Raw genomic sequence first — 19,099 nt, forward strand, 5'->3', positions numbered from 1 at the left:
GCTTTTAAACCCCAAAACACGCTGCACCAAAAACTGGTGCACCCCAAGGATCGGGTCCCCGACACAAACAGAGTAACATAGTGTACGCTGTTAAGTGCAGGAGGAGTGCCAGGATTTATACGTCGGGGAAACCAAACAACCTCTGGCTACAACACAGAAGAGTCACCTGCAGTCTATCTACACCTACAGGCCAGTGGACACTCTTTCAATGATGAGGATGTAACATCCTGGACAGGGAGGAACGCTGGTTTGAGGGCGGAGTCAAGGAGGCCATTTACGTGAAAAGGGAAAGACCATCTCTGAATGGAGGAGGGGCCTAAGGGTACATCTGTCACCATCTTACAATGCTGTGATTGCAGCCATTCCCCAACTCTCTGTGAATGGGACTCATGGCCATTGATCAGTGGGCTTTGTTGATCAGTGGTCATGAGAATTTGCATAACTATGAATAAGGAACTGACCTCTCAGCCCATTGTTCCTTCATTCGCTGGTTTCAGTCATTATGCAAATGTACTGTTTATAAGGGTGAAACCTGCAGTCAGCTGAGACTGAAGACGTCACCTGATGATGATGATGAAATGTTTCTCCCACTGAAAACGCTGCGTCCAGATGAACAGAACCAACTTTTGGAGAATGTAATTTCTTCTCAAAATGGTATTTTGTTTTCAAATGACACACACAACCCATCACCAGTTGAACACTGATGTGCTTAATGTAAAATACTATGACCATTTCTTCTCCAGTCATCATAATGACTACTGTAAGCCTTTTTTTGTTTTGTGTTACACTTACTACAGACAGTACAGTGGCCTGTCAAACAATGGGGAAAAACTGTGAAAGTAGAGATGGTGTCAGTCTCACAAATCCAAACTGAAAGCTACAATAACCCAGTTTTATCTGAATTTGAAAGCAGGAAATTAGAGATCATCCAGATTTGACAAAACAAATAGAGCAGGAAGTTGTTTTTAACACCCTCCACCCCCAAAAAGGGCAAAGTCTAGTAGGATTTGCTGTTAGCTGAACTCAGAGTTGGAGTCAGAGCAATTTCCCTGAAAAAGTATTAATGAACTTAAAGGCAGAAACTCATCATTTTATTTTCATTCTGAATGAGATTTTTCAAATCAAGTAATATTTTTTTCAGAAACTCATTGTGCCACCTGAGTGGGTCAACTGAGCCACAGGTTGCAGAAATGATCCCCGGCTCCTGCAATAGATTTAAATATCTCGCCCAAGGATACTTAAAACCCTTATTTACCCCATTGCTTACTGCATGTGTGAGAAAGTTAGGAAAAGAGCTTTTAAAAACACTGTATATGTGTGAGATCAGGTAAATGAAATGTGTCCTAGAATTATATAGAATATATAGAATTAAATAGTTTTGAAATGAAAAACAGTGACAATAAAATAATAATAATAATTCTCTTACACAATGTGGATAATGTAAGAGTAAACTTTATCAGATTTTTTTCTTTTGCACTTGGAAAGCCCATTGGCTCCTGACATTATACAGTAACACTGATATGCAGCTGATCAGCCAGGTAATCTTCAATGTCCAGAAATTTAATTTAACAAGTTTGCTGATGCTCTCTTGAACAATACAGAACACTATGAATACTATAGTCAACAAATGTCAAAAAACAGTCCAGGGTACAGATGTGACAGCGATATGATTAGAGCTACAGCACAAAACAAACTTGATGGGCAGAGGAAGAGGAGAATGAAGTACAGGACGTATCAATACTTGTTTTTGTTGTAGTATAAAACTGTATCGCCTGCTTTAAGGGTCATCCTTTTTGTGGAGCAGACTGCTGGTTCACATCAAGGTCCAGCACATTGTAAGTTATAATTTCAACTGCTGAAGCGAATTCCATCTTTTAAAAGATGTACTTCCTTTAAGAAAAGAAAACGAACACAACAGTTTATGGACAAATTCTGGTTTGGGGTGAAATTGTGACAAATGTGACAATGACAATTCCTCACAACTGGGTTTTGACCATATAAATAAAAAAAAAAGCTTTTTCATTTTGCTGTCTAAAACCTATAACACTTTTTATTTTTTTTAGTCACTGGAGAAACAGCAACAAGTAGCACGATGCTTCTCTTTGGCCTCATGGTGGCATTGTTGTCTTACTGTCACGCTGAATAAGAACCAGATGTTAAAAAAAAAGACAGATGACAAATAAAATTAAAGAAGTAAAACATCAGTCCCAAACAAACTATTTCAGTTCCCCTGAGTTACTAATGCACACATGCTTCAAAACTCATCTGCTTTTCTGTAACTTGCCTCTTTCAGACAGTGAACTTGCTGCTTATGTTTCCAGGAAGACCATGACATCTGAAAAGCTGATAGAGGCAACAAGGATGCTACTTTTTCCCTACAGCTCATCTTGTAAACTTACACTAAAATGTTGTTATGACCATAATCAGGTGACTGTGGGATTTCTCTGTGTTTTGAATGAATACCTAACATGCTAGGATTCGAAGTTGACAGTTGTCAAAGTTGATTTGGTCAGTGACAGTTACTGCAGTTATCAACCCAAGTTTAAGCATCATTCCAAGTGTTAGTGGGAGTGGTTTGTTTGGTTGTTTTCTTTTTTTTCACTTTGGAATGGAAACAAACAGGTTTCATTTTGGTAGAAAAGAAAAAATGTGATACAAATGTGCTCATTATCAGCATTCTATTCATGCTTTCTAAAAACACAGTACCAGTACAATAAAAAAAAGTTGAATATGGGAATCATTTTAAAACTTTTTTTGTTATAATGCAATCTTTGTGTGGTTGACCAAAGCAGGTATTGCAAAGTCTAATAGAAAACTGGATTGTAATAGATACATTTAAGAAGGGAAAATAATTAACTTAAATCTGAAAACATCTAAACCTGGTCATGTGTTCGTGTTGAAGTTGTTTTCAGACATAAATACAGCTCTGAATCTTCAATTTTTCAGCTCCCTGCTTCTTCCCTGATTTCTGTTTTTGTTCTGCATTCGATATGCTGTCTTAACACTATCCTAAACTGGTTTTTATTCGGCTATTCCTAATGTATTCTGCATGTAAGAAAGGTAAAATTGTGGAACTTGATTCTCCTGATATTCTCCAGATTTTTTGTTTTAAAATAGCTTTAAACACATTTACAGCACGATTTTGCAGAGGTGCTCTGTGTAAGAGTCTGTTTTGCTCACATGAGGCATGTTTCAAACTCGAATTCTGTTGCATAGTCAGAGCTTTTTGAGTTTCAAAATCTGAAAACAATGTTTAAGTGTAGCTTTCTTGTCTGTGGAGGGCAACAGTTGGGCTGTGTTACTTAATGCATGTATATGTGATATGTTTGGCTCGCTGGACTTTTTTGATAAGCAAAACACAAAGTCTATTTCAGGATTATTCTCCTGTACTCAGAGTCGTGAATACGAGTCAGCACACAGTCTTTGACCAGCAGATGTTCTCTGGTGGAGATAAGGATCTAGACCCTCCGTTCTTGTCATACTTCTTATCAGCCACCAGTGATCCGGCAGGCTTGTGCCTTTGTTCAACTTCATCCTGTGTTGAGCTGCTTTCGTCCCCATCTTCCTCTTCATTGTCACTTCTTTCATCTTTGGTTAGCTGAATGAAATGATTACAGTAAAAATACAGAATGAAAAACATGATGGGAAAATCAACAGAAAAGGAGACTGTATTTAGAAAAAAGCCGCCAAAGAGGACAAAATGTCTACTTGAAAGCAGATTTGAAATCTGAGATGCAGCAGAGAACTCTGGGTAGCAGTTTGGCTTCCTTTCAATGTAAAACACAAAGCTTTGTTGAGCATTTTGAAGCCTGGACATTAACATTTTGCTCATCACAATGCAGGTTTTTTAACAACGTAGTGACATATTTGGACGAAATGATGCATTTTAAAGTTACCACGTAAGAGTGATCTGCATTTATAGGATGCAAAGAACCACATACCTGCTATTTAAAAGATCCATTTTTGCTAGGCGTGTTGGTTTGAGTTACTAACTAACCTTTTGAACCATGTTTGTGGTATGTTTGGAGTATTTCATTGAAAATTGCATGTTTTATTAGCTTTCTTACATCACTGGGAAACTAGGTCAGTAAGGTACTTAAAACCTATGGTCTGGCCTTTACCTGAGTTCTTGAAGGCTCTGGATGTTGTAGGGCTGTCTTGGTTGACATGCCTCTGCAACATCGCAGAGTTTGTTCATTAGTCAAACTTTGAACGCAGGGTACATGTTTTAATTCTGGTTGGGGAACACTGGGCCAGCTCTTTATCATCTCAAGGACGTTCGAGTTTGCCCACCCAGTCCACATGTATTTTATGGCCCTCTGAGTATCCTGTGGGTGTTCTTTAGGAGTGTGGGGTGTAAAGAGAGACGTGGATAAATACTGTCACAGCAGACTTACTGTGCCAAACATAAATTTCCTGATCATGCGTAGAATGAGGTAGGCCCAGAAAATGTGCAGACAAAGCAGGACCACCAGCATTGTGTTGAAGAAGTAGTAACCAAAGAAGGCAGGGTAATAGAGAACAGGGTAGACCCAAGTACAGTGGATCAGCCTGAAACACAAGCATATCAAAAATGTAAAAATCTGTTACATACTAAATGTAATACATGTATAGGAAATCTGCTTGAGTATGAATGAACAAAGACCAATAAACTTAGTTCACTGGTTACTTTAGACTTAATTTGAAGAAAAAAAACACACAACTTAAGTCTTATTTATCGGCTTACCAAAATGGAAAGATGATCAGTCGTGTTACCATGAACACTATGGCAAACAAAACAAAGAGAGTTTTGCAGGTTTTCTCCCATTTGGCATAGTTGAATAATTTGGCAGACTAAAAGAAAAATGAGTTTTACCATTAATTAACAACACACATATACACACAGCAGGTTTTATGTAGGATAAAGACCCAGTAAGTCCCAACAATCAGTTGACCCGCATGAGAAGGCACTTGGTGACAGCGAAGGAAAAACTCCCTTTTCACAGGAAGAAACCTCTGGCAGAACCAGGTCAGCCATCTCCCACGACTGGTGGAGAGTGAAAAGGGTTCAGTGAAGTAGAAACACTTCCATCATATTCTAGATCTCAAATATTTTCTTTTCTTTAATATGTGACACACCACAAAGTAACAGAAACAGGTATTGGCACTTTGCATGTTTTATCTGCTTTCTGACAATTCACAAGAGAAAACTTCAAAAAGTGTATTTTTGAAAAATATCACCATGTGGTCATTGTTCAGAATACGTTACTGCTTAGGTGAGGTCTCATTTTTACCCATGCTGCTCGTTTTTGAGCTAAGATTCCTTTTGTGTCACAACTATTTTCATTTACCTGCAATACCAGGTGGATTTATTTTGAACTGTAAGCAGTGTCCAGTTACTAAAGGTTAATCTATACCTTCATGTGGCCACCAAACATGTGGCCGAGACTGACCTCTAGGAAAACATCGGAAGCATCATGGATAAGCATAACCAGTGTTCCTACACGGATGTAGTTGGCACACCAGGAAAAGGATAAGAGGACCAGAGTGGCCAAGTGGTGGATGATTTGCTCCTTAAAGTCCTGATGGAGATAAGAAACACACAAAAACACACAAAGAAAACTCCAATCAACACAGGGAGTACTGTTTCATCACAAATCATGTTTGCATATTAAAAAAAGGTACATGTTGTTAAATGACAGAAGGACAAGAAAAGCAAAGAGAGAGAGAGAGAAATACAGAAAGTCATGACGCAGAAAACAGCGCTGACTCTGCCAAGTTAAAATAAATAAATAAATAAACATTTCTAACGTTATTTACACTTTTCATAATAGTGGAACAAGTTTCAGAATGCATCAATTATAATAATACCATTAAATATGTACATATATTTATTAGTTTCAGATGTAGCCATTCTTGTATTTTGCTTGTTTACATTATTGTATTTTGCACAACTCTGTTGCTTGTGAAGCTCGCACACAAGAATTTCACTCACATGTGCTGTACCAATGTACCTGCACATGTGATGTGACAATAAAAGTGATTTGATTTGATTTTGATTTGATTTGAAATATAAAAAATACCATAAAAGACAGGAAGAACTTTTTCCCCATTTCCTGCATTCTAATAGTTATCTTTGTACACTCCAACAGAATCTAATTAACAGGAGGCAAGGTTATTATCGTTAACGAAAACTAACGAAATAACAACTAGAACGAATCATTTTCGTTATCGGAAATAAAAATAAAAACAAGACTTTGCAAAAAAATGAAAACCAACTAAAACTGTCATGAGTGTTCACAAAACTAACTAAAATTAACTAAATTTATAGCGAAAATGTGTTTAGTTTTCATTGATGTGTGCGTGTCCTACAATAGTCAAGGGTGAAAATGAAGTGTAGTTTTCAGGGTTTTTTCTTGCTGTGTCACATTATGCCAGCAGGTGTCAGCACGTTAGTCGAATCCAATTTGGGATTACTTTGAATATGACTGTGTTTTGGATAAAGCAAGTGTCTTGTAGTGGAAAGAGACAAATTATGAGGGACATTTCTAAAGGGGAAAAAATCCCACAAATCTTAAAGTGCACTTGAAAAGCTCACACATATATACAATAAAAATTCATTAATTAATTAATTAATTTTAAAAAAAAAAGAAAAAAAAAGCTCGCACAAGAAGGCTAACCTAGCTTACCTTGAGAAGGTAAGGGAGCACACTCAACCCTCATCCCCAGAAACAGAAGCTAACCCCGGGCAAGGCAGCGTGATGCATCCCGAGACAACTCCACAAAAAACATTAATGCAGTGGTTGCAACAGCGAGCCGATGGCTGCTGGTTGGTCAATTTGCAGGAACATCACAAGCGAGAGGAAGCGTTGATGAATATGTTTATTGAGACGGGGACATCTACACAACTGTGTGAGTCAGTTGCCTTCAAAAAGTTTAGCAATTCACTTGAACCAAAATTACGAACACCTGGTGCTGCAAAAGTTAATAGTCTCATTGGGGCCAAGATTTATCTTTTATAGTTGCCTGCTATCAATGGTTGTTCATCTGGCCTATTTTTTTTTTTTTAAGAACCCAGAGGTTCCCCATAGGTGGGAATGTGAGTTGTCTGTCTCTGCGTGTTAGCCCTGCGACCTGTCCAGGGTGCAGGGTATGGCAGCTGGAATAGCAACATACCCAAGGATGAGCAGAAGAGCATGACTGATATGATGAAACTGGGATTTTGTTACACTTAAATGTTGCAAACAACTAAAAAAAAAAAAAAAAAAAAAACTAAACTAGCAAACAAATGGTAAAAACTAATTAAAACTGATATAAATTTGAAAATCTGAAGTCAAAACTAAATAAAAATAAAAACTAATGAAAATTGCAAAACTATTAAAACCCTGTCAGGAGGTTTCATGTATTAGAAAGAAAGGGAAACTTCTTCACATGCCTGATCACAATAGGTTAAACATGTTTTATTTTGTTTTGTTTTTTTATCTTTCTCTACAACAGGTAGCATTGATAAGACAACTCATAAGTCTTCAGAAGGGCTATAGTGTGTACTGGAAAGAAAGGGACCAAGCACCTTAAAGGTAATAAAATTAGATTGAATAGATGCTTGGACTGTTTTCTTTGCCATGTTGCTATGACTGATCAGTTAAAGTAGCTCTGCACCCAAAATGCCAAGATTATATCAGTCCATCAGTGTGGCTGGATATCTGTTCTCACCAAGCCTGCTGTTTCTATGAAGGATAGCATCTTATTTTCAGTTGAAGTGAACTCTTTAAAATGCAGACAGTAAGACACAGACAGTAAGGTTTAATTGTTTGTTTAGCTTTCATGTATGCCCACTCTCTTCTGTAAGATTTTCCTTTCTCTCACGATCATTTCTTAGTACTACGTATGTTCATTTTGTACAGATAGCGATTCAAATAATTCCATTAGAATGTCAGTTAAACATCTGGAATATTGATTTGGTCAGTAAGGTAGTAAATGGGGTTGTTAATCAGTTTTAGCTTCTTCGGTTTCAAGAGGAGCAACAATGAGACAACCTCCAAAACAATTCAATTCAATAAAACTTTATTGATCCTGAAGGTTGACCCCGAAGGAAATGAGTAAGCAATGGTATTACAAGTGGAGGCTACTGACATTTTTCCCTCCACATCTGTTCGGATTGTTTTTTCACTGCTACTTCCTTTTGGCTAGGATAAGTATCACTACTGGTAGCATGATGCAATACCTGGACCCTACAGAGGTTGCACAGATATTTCAACTCATCCAGGATGGCTCATCAATATGTACCATTGGCAGAAGGTTTGCTGTATCTCCTAGCAAAGTCTCAAGAGAGGAGATACTAGGAGATAGGCTGTTACTCTAGGAGCCCTGGTAGAAGGTCTTCAACCATCAGGAGGTCCAGTATCTGCTCTTTTGTGCAGGGAGCATGAAGAGCATTGCCAGAGTCCAACAAAATGACCCCCAGCAGGCCACTTGTGTGTGTCTCTGACCAGACAATCAGAACCAAACTTCATGAGGGTGGCCTGAAGGCCCTGTGCTCACTGCCCAGCACCATGGTGCTCGATTGGCATTCACCATACAATACAAGAATTGGAAGGTCCTGCACTGGTGCCCAGTGTTTTTCACAGATTAGAGCAGGTTCATGTGACAGACATGAATGGGTCTGGAGAAGCAGTGGAGAACACTACCTGAGCTACCTGTAACATCGTTCAGTATGACTGGTTTGCTGGTGGATCAGTGATCGTGTGGGGAGGAATATCCATGGAGAGACAAACAGACCTCTACAGGCTAAACGGTAAATGGACTAGTTCTTATATAGCACTTTACTACTCTGTCTGAGCACACAAAATGTTTCATGCAACTTGCCTCATTTATCAATTGACACCTATTTATACAAGCACTTTTTTCTATGCTTTATTTCTCCACAGAAGTGCTTTCTATCTAACATTCACACACATTCATACTCATGTGGATGCATCGGAGAGCAACCTAGGGTTAGTGTCTTGCCCAAGTATACTTGGCTTGGCAGACTGGAGCAGCCATCGATCAAACCACCAAACTTCCAAACCTCCCATACCTCCTGAACTAAGTCATGGTGCAGTAGGCCCTGGGTTCCTCCTTGTGCATGACAATGCCTGGCCTCAAATGGTGAGAGTATGCAGACAGTGCCTGAAGGATCGAGGAATTGATACCACTGACTGGCTCCCATGCTTGCCTGACCTAAGTCCAATAGAACACCTTTGAGGCATTATGTTTCAGTTTATCCAACACTGCCAGGTTGCACCTCATGGAGGAGCTGAGTGATACCCAGGTATGGGTGAGGTCTTCTGGTTAGGTCAGTCTTCTAGTGAAACAGGTGTTTGAAGAGGAGTGGGAAGAAATAACACTTATGTACTCCCACCCCCTTCAGATATTTATAGTTCAGTCATGTAGCTGAGCAGCTGCTTCCTGAGTATATGTAATACATTATATAACAATGATAATTTACCACACGAGAAATATCTATATTGAAAAGACCTCTTGTAGCTTAATGCTGCCCTCATCCCTGTACTGCATAAAAACCACATCTTTATACACTGATTTAAATTTGTGGACATTTGGACATTGCTTGTGCTTAACCTCACACACAGACACACAAAAACCTTTCCTAGTAGTTCTCACCACAACTCATAGCCCCACTGCAGAGAGAGAAGTGTAATATATAAAACTGTAACAATACAACTGAGCGTAAGGCAGACAAGACAAGAGATTATCAGAATAAAACAGGAAACAGAAAGTGAACTTGTGACACCAAGAAAAGATTGACTACAAAGGAGACGCTGATGGCAAGACACATGGATGAGATTAGGAATAACAAAAACCAGAAACTAGAAATAAGCGCAGACCCAACAGAGAAAACTAAACTATACAGAGTTAGCACTTAAGTCATCTCTTAGATGCAGCAGAAAGAATCGCGAGTCCACAACAAACTCAAAGATCCAGAGACGCAGGAACACTGAGCACCACTTTGAGTTGCTGCAATTAAATGTTGGGAAATGGACGAGCCTGCCGCTGCCGCTTTTTCAATTTGATTCTCTGCTTTTGAATTCAGGTGTCTGTAGGCTAATCATTTTAATTTCAGTTTCAACAATATAGCATCCTTTCCAACAAATTACCCAGTCTATACGAGTACGAGTCTGCTGTCTTCATTTATTTTCTTGAGCAGTATGTATAATTGCATTTGTTGAGTATTGTATTGTTGAGATTCAAATATTAATATTAGCCTGAAGTTTCGAAAAAATAATATTACCTTTTTTAATACTAATACTCTTTCACATATTTAGAAATGGTTAAAATTATACATTACATATTATGTAAAGAAAAAAAGAAAGCAGATGAATGAACCTAATTGAAGTTTGTGGTCTCTAAGAACCACTACTTACCTTCCTCTTGACATCAAAAGCAACACTGAAGAGAAGACAGCCATAGAAACTCATTTCCAAGATATAATACCAGTACTGAGACTCTAGCATGGTCTGCAGACAGGGAGACAAAGAGACAGATTCAAGAAGACGGGACAAAATTATAATCAGTTATACAGACAAAAGGTTTGTCCCATAAGGTTCTGTTTTTTTCCCCTAGACCTTAAGGCTAAAAATAAGCTGCAGAGGAATCTATTGTTTACACCAATTTGCAGCTTTCCACGTAAATGCTAGTACAGGTTGATGCTTCTGTTAAACACTGAAAGAAAAGGAAATCTGAGTACTAGTAATTAAAGTCCCACATGGCAAGAAACATGGCAGGTTTACAATCCTTTCACAAAGTATAGCCCTGTTTTTTCAGTTTGTACTGATTGCAAAAATAAATAAATGTATCGTCTGCTTTGTCTGAATGTCTGCTGAACTTCACATCTGTAGTGGTGTACAGAAGAGAAATTACAAAAATGTGTGATGCCCAAAAATCTATGGACCTAACCGGATGTTAGATGGACATCTATAAGTAGCGTGGGATGGATGATTGGATAATTGGATCCATCATCCCATTGGATGATGGATCCAATTATCCATCATCCCATTGGATGATGGATAATTGGTAGAATTCTGAGTTCTTTTTTTCTGAGTTTGTTTTTTACTCTTTTTTTTTATTGCCCTTGCCTGTGTTTTCCGTATGTTTCCTCAGTGGTTTTGTGGTTTTCTGTGTTTTTGCTCTTGATGATTGATTGATGATTATGGCATGTGGTGTGGGAGAGTATGCAACAAACCTGCTTGGGAAAACCTGTCCATACTTCCCTAGTATCATAAAGCCATTCTTTCTGCAGAAAAAAAAGGTATTATATTTGTACAGGTAATGCAAAATAAAGAAGAGTGGTGAAATGTTAACTTATAAAGAGCTGTTCAGACAAAAGCCTAATGAGTAAAGAGACTTAATCATTTAACCATCACTGCCTTGAGTTGGAAAAATGTTGAAATGGTTATGTTACTTACATCATGCAGTGCTACCATTCCTCCAATAAATGCAGACAGGTAGAAAACAAATCGCCAGCTGTTGGGACACAATAAAGTTGCTGTTAATATCAGAATAATCACAAATACACACACTCACAAAAGCAGAGCGTAGTAACCTGGCCTCTGTGAATTTCTTCAGAACTCCAGGGCGGTCCTGTCTGCGTCTTCTTCTAAACCAGCGCTCCACTTGTCTCGTGGACAGACTGCTTTTCTTAGACAACCCATCAATGTCAACCTGGTATTAAATACACATGCAGACAGACACAAAAACACATGCATGTTTGTTTACATATGTGTATCGTGTAGGTGCTTAAATGTATATCTCTAGCCCGCTCGTTTCAGATACATAAATAATGTAGTTTTGTCAAAACTGCAGGAATCTCTCAGGCACATTTGCAAACAAACGCTGGAAAGTGTGGAGTCACACTTCAGGCTGTTGAAGGTAATTAAAGAGCAGAAATATATCCGCAAGCTTTGAGACATCCTTGACTTTCACTGCGAGAAACAGTAGCTTGCAGTCAGCAGAACTCCAGAAATGTATCGATGTAATTTGTCGTGATTTGGTAATCTGTTAATAATGTACATCACTTATGGAAAATGTGCATGTCCGCTGACTCAAACCAGTACAGTTTAAAACAAATATGTTATATTTGGACATTTGTTCATAATGAAGGTGGCACAGTGGTGGAGTGGTACACACTGCAGCAAGAAAGTCCATGGTTCAGATCCGGTCTGGTCTCATGTTCCCACTCTCTACGGGAACATGAGATTGCATCAAAAACATGCATCAAGAGGGAGGGGTGGTTGGTAGGTAGGTAGAGGGATACTTTATTGAACACAAAGACATATACGGTCCCTCGCTATAACGCAGTTCACCTTTCACGGTCTCACTGTTTCGCATTGTGTTCTGCGTCCTGATCGGCTGTAGACAATTGTCAATCAATCTCGTGCCGTGTCTCCTGTGGCTGGATTTTGCACTGTCAGAGGCCCCTGTGGGTGCCTTTGGTTTCATTCTTTAATACTGGACTTATTTTTCTACTAAGGTTTGAACTTTGAGAGTTTAAACAAGAGAGAAAAGTGTGAAAATGTTCATGCCTGTCTGAGAAAAGTGTACAAAGTGTGTAGTGAGGGGTTTTACAGCCTTAAAACATCTATAATAGCTGTAGAAAATAAAGTTGGCTACTTTGCAGATTTTACCTATCGCGGAATATTTTTAGAACGTAACTCCTGCGACAAATGAGGGACGACTGTACCAAATACACTAACAGAAAGCAAACTGGCTACACCAAGTTACAAAAAAAAAAAGACAAGCATTTGTACAAGAGCTGTACAAACCTAGCCTCCTAACTAAAATACAGTAAATAGCTGTGGAGCAGTGATGAACTATCCCAAAATAAGTGAAATAAGTAAATAACTGTAGTGCAATGACAGTCTAACCACCAGAAATGTACGACCAGCAAAAATGAACAGTCCTTGAGTGTGTATGGGTGAGGTTGTGAAGGGGCCCATTAGTCCACCTTACCCCTGCGCCTGACTGCTTTGTTAGATGTATAGTCCTTGGAACAAAGGACTTCCTTAGCATGTCTGTAGAGTGACAAGAGTCTGCCAATGAACTAGCTTCTCTGCTTGTTGAAGATTAAGTGTTGGTCATTGTCCATGATGGACAGCAGCTTGTTCAGGGTCCTTTTCCCTGCCACCAATGTAAAGAGCCAGCTTTCTTCACAACTTGTCCAGCTTGTCTGTTGGCATCTCTCTTTCTCTTTTGGATGCTGCCTCACCAGGACACCAGCGCACAGAAGAGGACACTGGTGATGACTGACTGGTAAAATATAAACAAGAATTTGCTGCAGATGGTAAACAACCCCAATTTCCTCAGGAAGCTCAGCCAGCCCTTTTTTGTAGAGTATATCTATGTTCACTAACCAGTCCAGTGTGGTATCCAGACAGAGTCCCAGGTACCTGTAGGTACTGACAAATTCCAATTGATACAGGTAGTGCAGAATGCCTAGCCCTGCGGAAGTCTACCTTACGTCAGTTTACAAAGTCCAATCAAGCTCCTATACTCTCCCTCCTGTCCCTCCATGATATGCCCAACTATAGCTGTGTTATTAGAAAACTTCTCCATGTGACATGTTGCAGAGTTGTAGCTGAAGTCAGCCATGTACAGGGCAAAAAGGACAGGAGAGAGCACTGAGAGAGCATTTTTAGGTCACCAATGCTGCTGACCACGGTCTCTGAGGTGCAGTCTCTCAGCCTCACAAACTGTGTGAGGTTCGCTATTGAGGACACCAGGAGTCCAGCCCCATCTGCAACAACTAGTCTCTCAGTAGTGGGGACTGTATAGTGTTAAATGTGCTGGAGAAAGGACTTCCAGGTCGCACAGTGGAGGTAGCTACGTAGAACTACTGCTTCTGGCTCGAAATACTAACAAGATAAAAAGCTAACTAGGATGGGGCTATGGTGAATGACAAACACGGCAAGGTGAAAACCAAGAGAAGGGTGATAACTATGACTGCAATGTATACTGAAGAAAGTGAAGCTAACGAAGATGGCGACATTTTGGCTAGTGCTGGGGCTAATGCTAGCAAAAAAGAATGAAATGGAGGAGAACGTCAATATTAACTCATCAATTTAAGGCGATACTTATGGAAATTAGGGAATTGGAAAAGAAAATGTGCAACAGTTTGAAGAAGTTAAGACCAAAGTGTGCAAAACCAGCGCAAGACTCAAGGAAGCAGATAATCATATTTTGGACATGGAGGAGCAGATTCAAACAATGCAGGATGCTGTTACGGAGCTATTAAAACTACAATCCAAACTCAAGTGACAAATCACCGAAGGATAAAGTTGGGAATGAAGAGAAAAGCGCTCCCACTACTCGGTCCATTACTGCACGCTTTCTGAGTTATGAGACAAGACAAATGTGTAATATTTAGAACTATTGCCTTGGCTTAATCGAGATGCAAGGAGTAGTGGTTCATGTGCAGTGTGGAAGAATTGTGCGAGGAGGACTTCTAATCCTGGGCCCCACTCCGAAGTGTGTGGGTCAGCCCACACCTGACTTATTACATCAGGTCTTACAGACCTGAAAATCCTGTTTTATTTTCTTATTATCTGTTTGATTGTTATCTTGTTAACTGTGGTTCTGAGCAGTTTGGAGAAGCGGTATTGTTATGTTTATTTTGACAACAATGTTCCATCTTAAAAATGGCAAACACTGTTAATATCCTCTCCTTTAATGTAAATAGAATAGTCAGCCCACAAAAAGGTCCAACATACTGTTTAAGGTAAAGAAAGAAATGATTCGTGCAGCCCTCCTACAGCAGACGCGTTTGTCAGATAAAGAACACAAAAAACTAGAACAAGGTTTTTGTTACTATGCCTATTCATTATCACAGAGATCTGGGCACTGTAGAGATTTAGCAATTTTAATATCACAACAGATGTGTTTTGAATATTTATTTGATATAAGGGATAGGGAGATCCGATATGTATTGGTAAAATGGAGAACTGATGGTTTTCCACCCACTACCCCCAATATATACACAACTATAGGAATGACTGGGCTTTCGATAAGCTCATGTTTGAGCTGATCTGAAACTGAAGCAATGCTGATATGTGGAGGGGACATGAATATAAGGCTATCCAAATTAGAAATTTCTAAAGCACATATATAGTACAGCAAAAATGGAAAATAAGTTGCATTATTATAATATGTATTTATTGACATCTGGAGAGATGCTAATCCTTCTCGGCTCCCCACTCTACATACTCGAGAACTGATTATTTTACAATTATTACAATTATTTTTTCAGACCTAACAATACCAAAGGTAAACAACAACATTTTGATTGTCAGGACTAAAGGTGTGTGACTTGGTTTACCTGAGCAGGATTTCGACACTGAGTAGTGTAGTAGAACTCCAAGATAGAATTTTCCTCAGCTTTCAGATAGACTCTCTGCTTGATTCCAGCAGAAACTGCAAGTGGTGTTGCTATCCATCTGAAGTACCATAGACATAAGCAAAATGAAATTCAGCACATGATGGAAAATGACATTTTAAGGAGAACAGGTATATTGGGCCGTTACTTTGTCTGTAGCCATGGCTGCGCTTTGTTTGTTAGGCCTGTGGCTGCAACATTTGTTTGTTTGTTTTGTTCTTTTTGTTTTATGTGTGTGTGCAGTAGCGATTGTGCTGGATGGTTGTGCTGGGATCAAATCTATCAGAGCCACACTCCAAGTTAAAGCTGAATTTTTCCATAGCAACACAAAATGAACTATAGTAGCAATAACTATATCCAGCCACAGTATCACCTGTCACAACCAGGAAGACTGGTTACATTTGTGCTTACTCCCAGCAAACACTGTTGATGGTTCACGATGAACGATTAATGAAAAGCAAGTAAGTGAAGTGTTAACCCACCACCACCCACTCCTCTACTGGAGTAGGGTTAGGTGGTTTAGGTGCACAATTTGGAGCTTACCTTTCAAACAGGTATCTGATGAGTAAAAAGGCTAAGGCATAGGGGAGAGTCACATAAAGATTGGAGGCTTTGGCATAGACCCGGCCCTCTTTGTCTTCCAGGTCAGCCCATGTTAGGCCCACAGGCAACCATAGACTGTCTGACCAGAAGCATTCATACAGTGTGTCAAACATCCCTCCTCCCTAAGGGAGCCAAAAGGTTATACAAACAAAAGAGAGGCAAAGGTCATGATATTAGTAGTCATGTAGTACTATATACTATATATGTATATATATATATATATATATACACACACACACACACACACACACACTTTCCTTTACCTTACATGGGCAGCAGTATGGTAAAATGTTACAGTTACTAAAGTCTACATACAGATCTGTTCAGAAAACAAATATTGACTTATTGATCCTTTCCCTGAGATCACTCCCACACTTTTTCAACAAGGCCTCTCTAAACACAGAAAGAAAGAGTGCTGAAACAGGCAAGGAGTGCCTCACTTGCAACTTGGCAACATATAATTACATTTGAAAGCACTTTTTTAATAAAGTCCAAATAAGGTGATGATAATCACATAATAAAATAATGTGAATTTCAAAGATAGTTCTGAAAAGGACTGTGTAATCTACTCTTCTCTACTGTAGAAGCTGAAAAGTTGATTTCAAGCCATCACCAAACGGTTTCATTTCATTCAACAGTGTTTCATAACATCTCCGTTTAGAGTTGGCTGCATTCACAGGGATCATTTTAAGAAAGCTTCAGTGCCAGCTTATTCTGATGCTGAAACTTTGTGCAACACAACCCTCTTTTAATGTTAGCCTGCACAAAACCTCTCAGCAGAAAGCCCAGCTTAACAGAGAGAGTTGATAACTAACATCATACCTGTTATATCCTACTGGGTTTTTCAGGTAAAGCAAATAAAGCTTGGCTATTGACCTTCCTTGGCAGGATACTCCTATGAAGATCAACCTTTCACAAAGAAAACGTTGTTGACTGTGTCAATGCCCACGAACCTACTGTAGATTCACTTGCATCACATTTATCTTTACAACAGTTCCCTGTAGCCATATTAGCACACTGTTAAGGAGGCTTCGCATTATAACCCCCAGTCAATAAGGGGACAATAGTTTTCATTACGGTTGTTACTTCCTCTATAAATACTTCAGCTGAAATCTACTGAGAATTGATTCGGTGTGCATGACATGTTCACCCTGCATGCTACAAACACATATCTCTAAATGTGCTGTTTTGTCATCAACGTAGAGTAGTTTTGAATACTTTAACACATTTATAAAGTTTATCTTTAATAAACACAGCACTAACAGAAAATGTAAGAATATGTATTAAATGTGCAGAAAAGTAAAAAGAGTATAATAATGTCAAAGTAAAACTAAATGAAACTTTTAAATCACCTGACTTTGTTCACCCATTAGCTCAGGCTTGGTCTGTTAGCTGTTTGTTTAGTGTTTCAAGTGACATTAGGGTTAGGAAACTTGCCTCTAGTCAAAGTATAATTTCACAGTCAAAGCCATTACCCTTCTTCATAGATGCTGGTTTTATAAATGTGATATGCTATACAGATCCTTTAAGTGACCTTAGACAAATATAGCTTCTTAAACAGCTTACCGCTATTTATTTTTTTTATTTCAAGGAGGCAAACCACATAACTCAGATTTACTGTGATCTTGCTGAGAACAGAGAATCGATTCGTTACAAACCACATCACTTACTGCAGAAAAGCCTGGATCAAATATCTCCTCCTGCCCACAGTTCTAGTTTAAACACAATAGATATCTAGCAAAAACTTGGAAATATTACTCATATTCAAAGGAAGACACGCAATTTGCTTGCTAGTCACATTTCAAGGTCACAGTAAAAGAAAAGCTTACCTTTTCACAGCCAGATAGAACAGGTAAGGGAACTTTTCCACATCAGCTGACTGCTTGTGTTTGCTGTGGAATATGAACACAGATGGGAAAGTCCTACGTTGCCCCCACCCCATCCCCAAACACACTCACACACCTTACCACCACCACCCCCACCATATGACAAGCAATCAGCCACTCTTGTCTTTGTTTGATATTCTTTAGGGTCACACCCACCCAGCGACAATTATCTGGGAAGGGCTTTCAGGAAGTGGAGGTAGGCTAGTGGATTGCCACAACACACAGGCTTTTTTTTTCTCTCTGCCCTCAAAGGATCTAATAACATTGTTTGTACTGTGCTCCTGATAAAATACAAAAGACAAGTTCTCTGACAGAACAAACCCTCCAGGAATAGAAACTGGAAAATGTAAAAATATCCCAGATACTGTATATAATAGACATATTTCTTTAAAAAGAAAGACTAAAGAAAGAAAGAATATTTGCTAAAGTTTACCTATGTTTTATTTTTAAACTTTAGGGTGTGTGTGTGTACACACGGAACAAATAGCACCAGGACTCTGTACTAAGCTAAAACCAATAGAGAGCTTTGATGAGACTCTAAATTAATCATTAACATAACATAAAAATGAAAAGGTACCTAAAAGTTCCTATTAGGACCAAATACAATGAAACAAACACCTTTAAACATTAAGTTTGTGCAAAAACACCCAAATGTTCATGTTCTGTTAGGGAGGTCAGTACACACATACAGACATATTAACAGAGCAAGTTAGTCTTGTACAAGACTTCCACTGCAGCCTGAGGATGGTATATAAAAACTTTTTCCCAAACAAAGAGGTGTTTTGTAACCATAAGTTCTGGTTTTCAGCTACAGAGACATCACTGGTTTTTGAGGCAATTGTTGCTGAGATTTGACGCTCTGTAAATAAAACTGAATTCAACTGACTTTATTCCAATTTACATATACAGAAGATAATATCCCCTGGCCATAAACCCACAGCTCATTTCCTGAGGATATTATTTGCTTTTTATTCATTTGTAGCCATCTCATGATCTCATTTTTCATTTTCCTACATAAACATTTAGGATAACAAAGGAAAATGTAAAAAAAAATTTTAACATTCAGATGACTCTTAAAAAACTGAGTCTCTTTTTACCCTAAGGATACACAATGCCACCAAAAATGTTATATAGTCAGGTTTTTCTACAGGGTGGCCATTTATATGGATACACCGTAACAACATGGGAATGGTTGGTGATATTAAAG

General features: G+C 38.8%; 1 protein-coding gene across 2 annotated transcripts; it reads right to left on the reverse strand.

The window, feature by feature from the left end:
* Positions 1 to 1,405: 1,405 nt before the first annotated feature.
* cers3a (ceramide synthase 3a) lies at positions 1,406 to 17,945 on the reverse strand. 2 transcript variants are annotated; one of them, XM_085463527.1, is made up of 12 exons: positions 17,836 to 17,945; positions 16,829 to 16,915; positions 15,947 to 16,128; positions 15,347 to 15,464; positions 11,579 to 11,697; positions 11,442 to 11,499; positions 11,219 to 11,269; positions 10,401 to 10,493; positions 5,433 to 5,561; positions 4,727 to 4,833; positions 4,398 to 4,551; positions 1,406 to 3,598 (listed from the first exon to the last, which is right to left on the reverse strand). In XM_085463527.1, the coding sequence occupies exons 3-12, from the start codon at positions 16,117 to 16,119 to the stop codon at positions 3,410 to 3,412; spliced, it is 1,191 nt and encodes a 396-aa protein (XP_085319653.1). In that variant the 5' UTR covers positions 16,120 to 16,128; positions 16,829 to 16,915; positions 17,836 to 17,945; the 3' UTR covers positions 1,406 to 3,409. The 2 variants fall into 2 exon arrangements, with proteins under 2 accessions (XP_085319653.1, XP_085319646.1); XM_085463520.1 differs by lacking the exon at positions 16,829 to 16,915.
* Positions 17,946 to 19,099: the final 1,154 nt, after the last annotated feature.

This window comes from Copadichromis virginalis, linkage group LG1 (assembly GCF_057382275.1).
Source record: "Copadichromis virginalis isolate Kocher_CV1m ecotype Utaka linkage group LG1, C_Virginalis_male_GT1.1, whole genome shotgun sequence".
Classification (NCBI taxonomy): Eukaryota; Metazoa; Chordata; class Actinopteri; order Cichliformes; family Cichlidae; genus Copadichromis; species Copadichromis virginalis.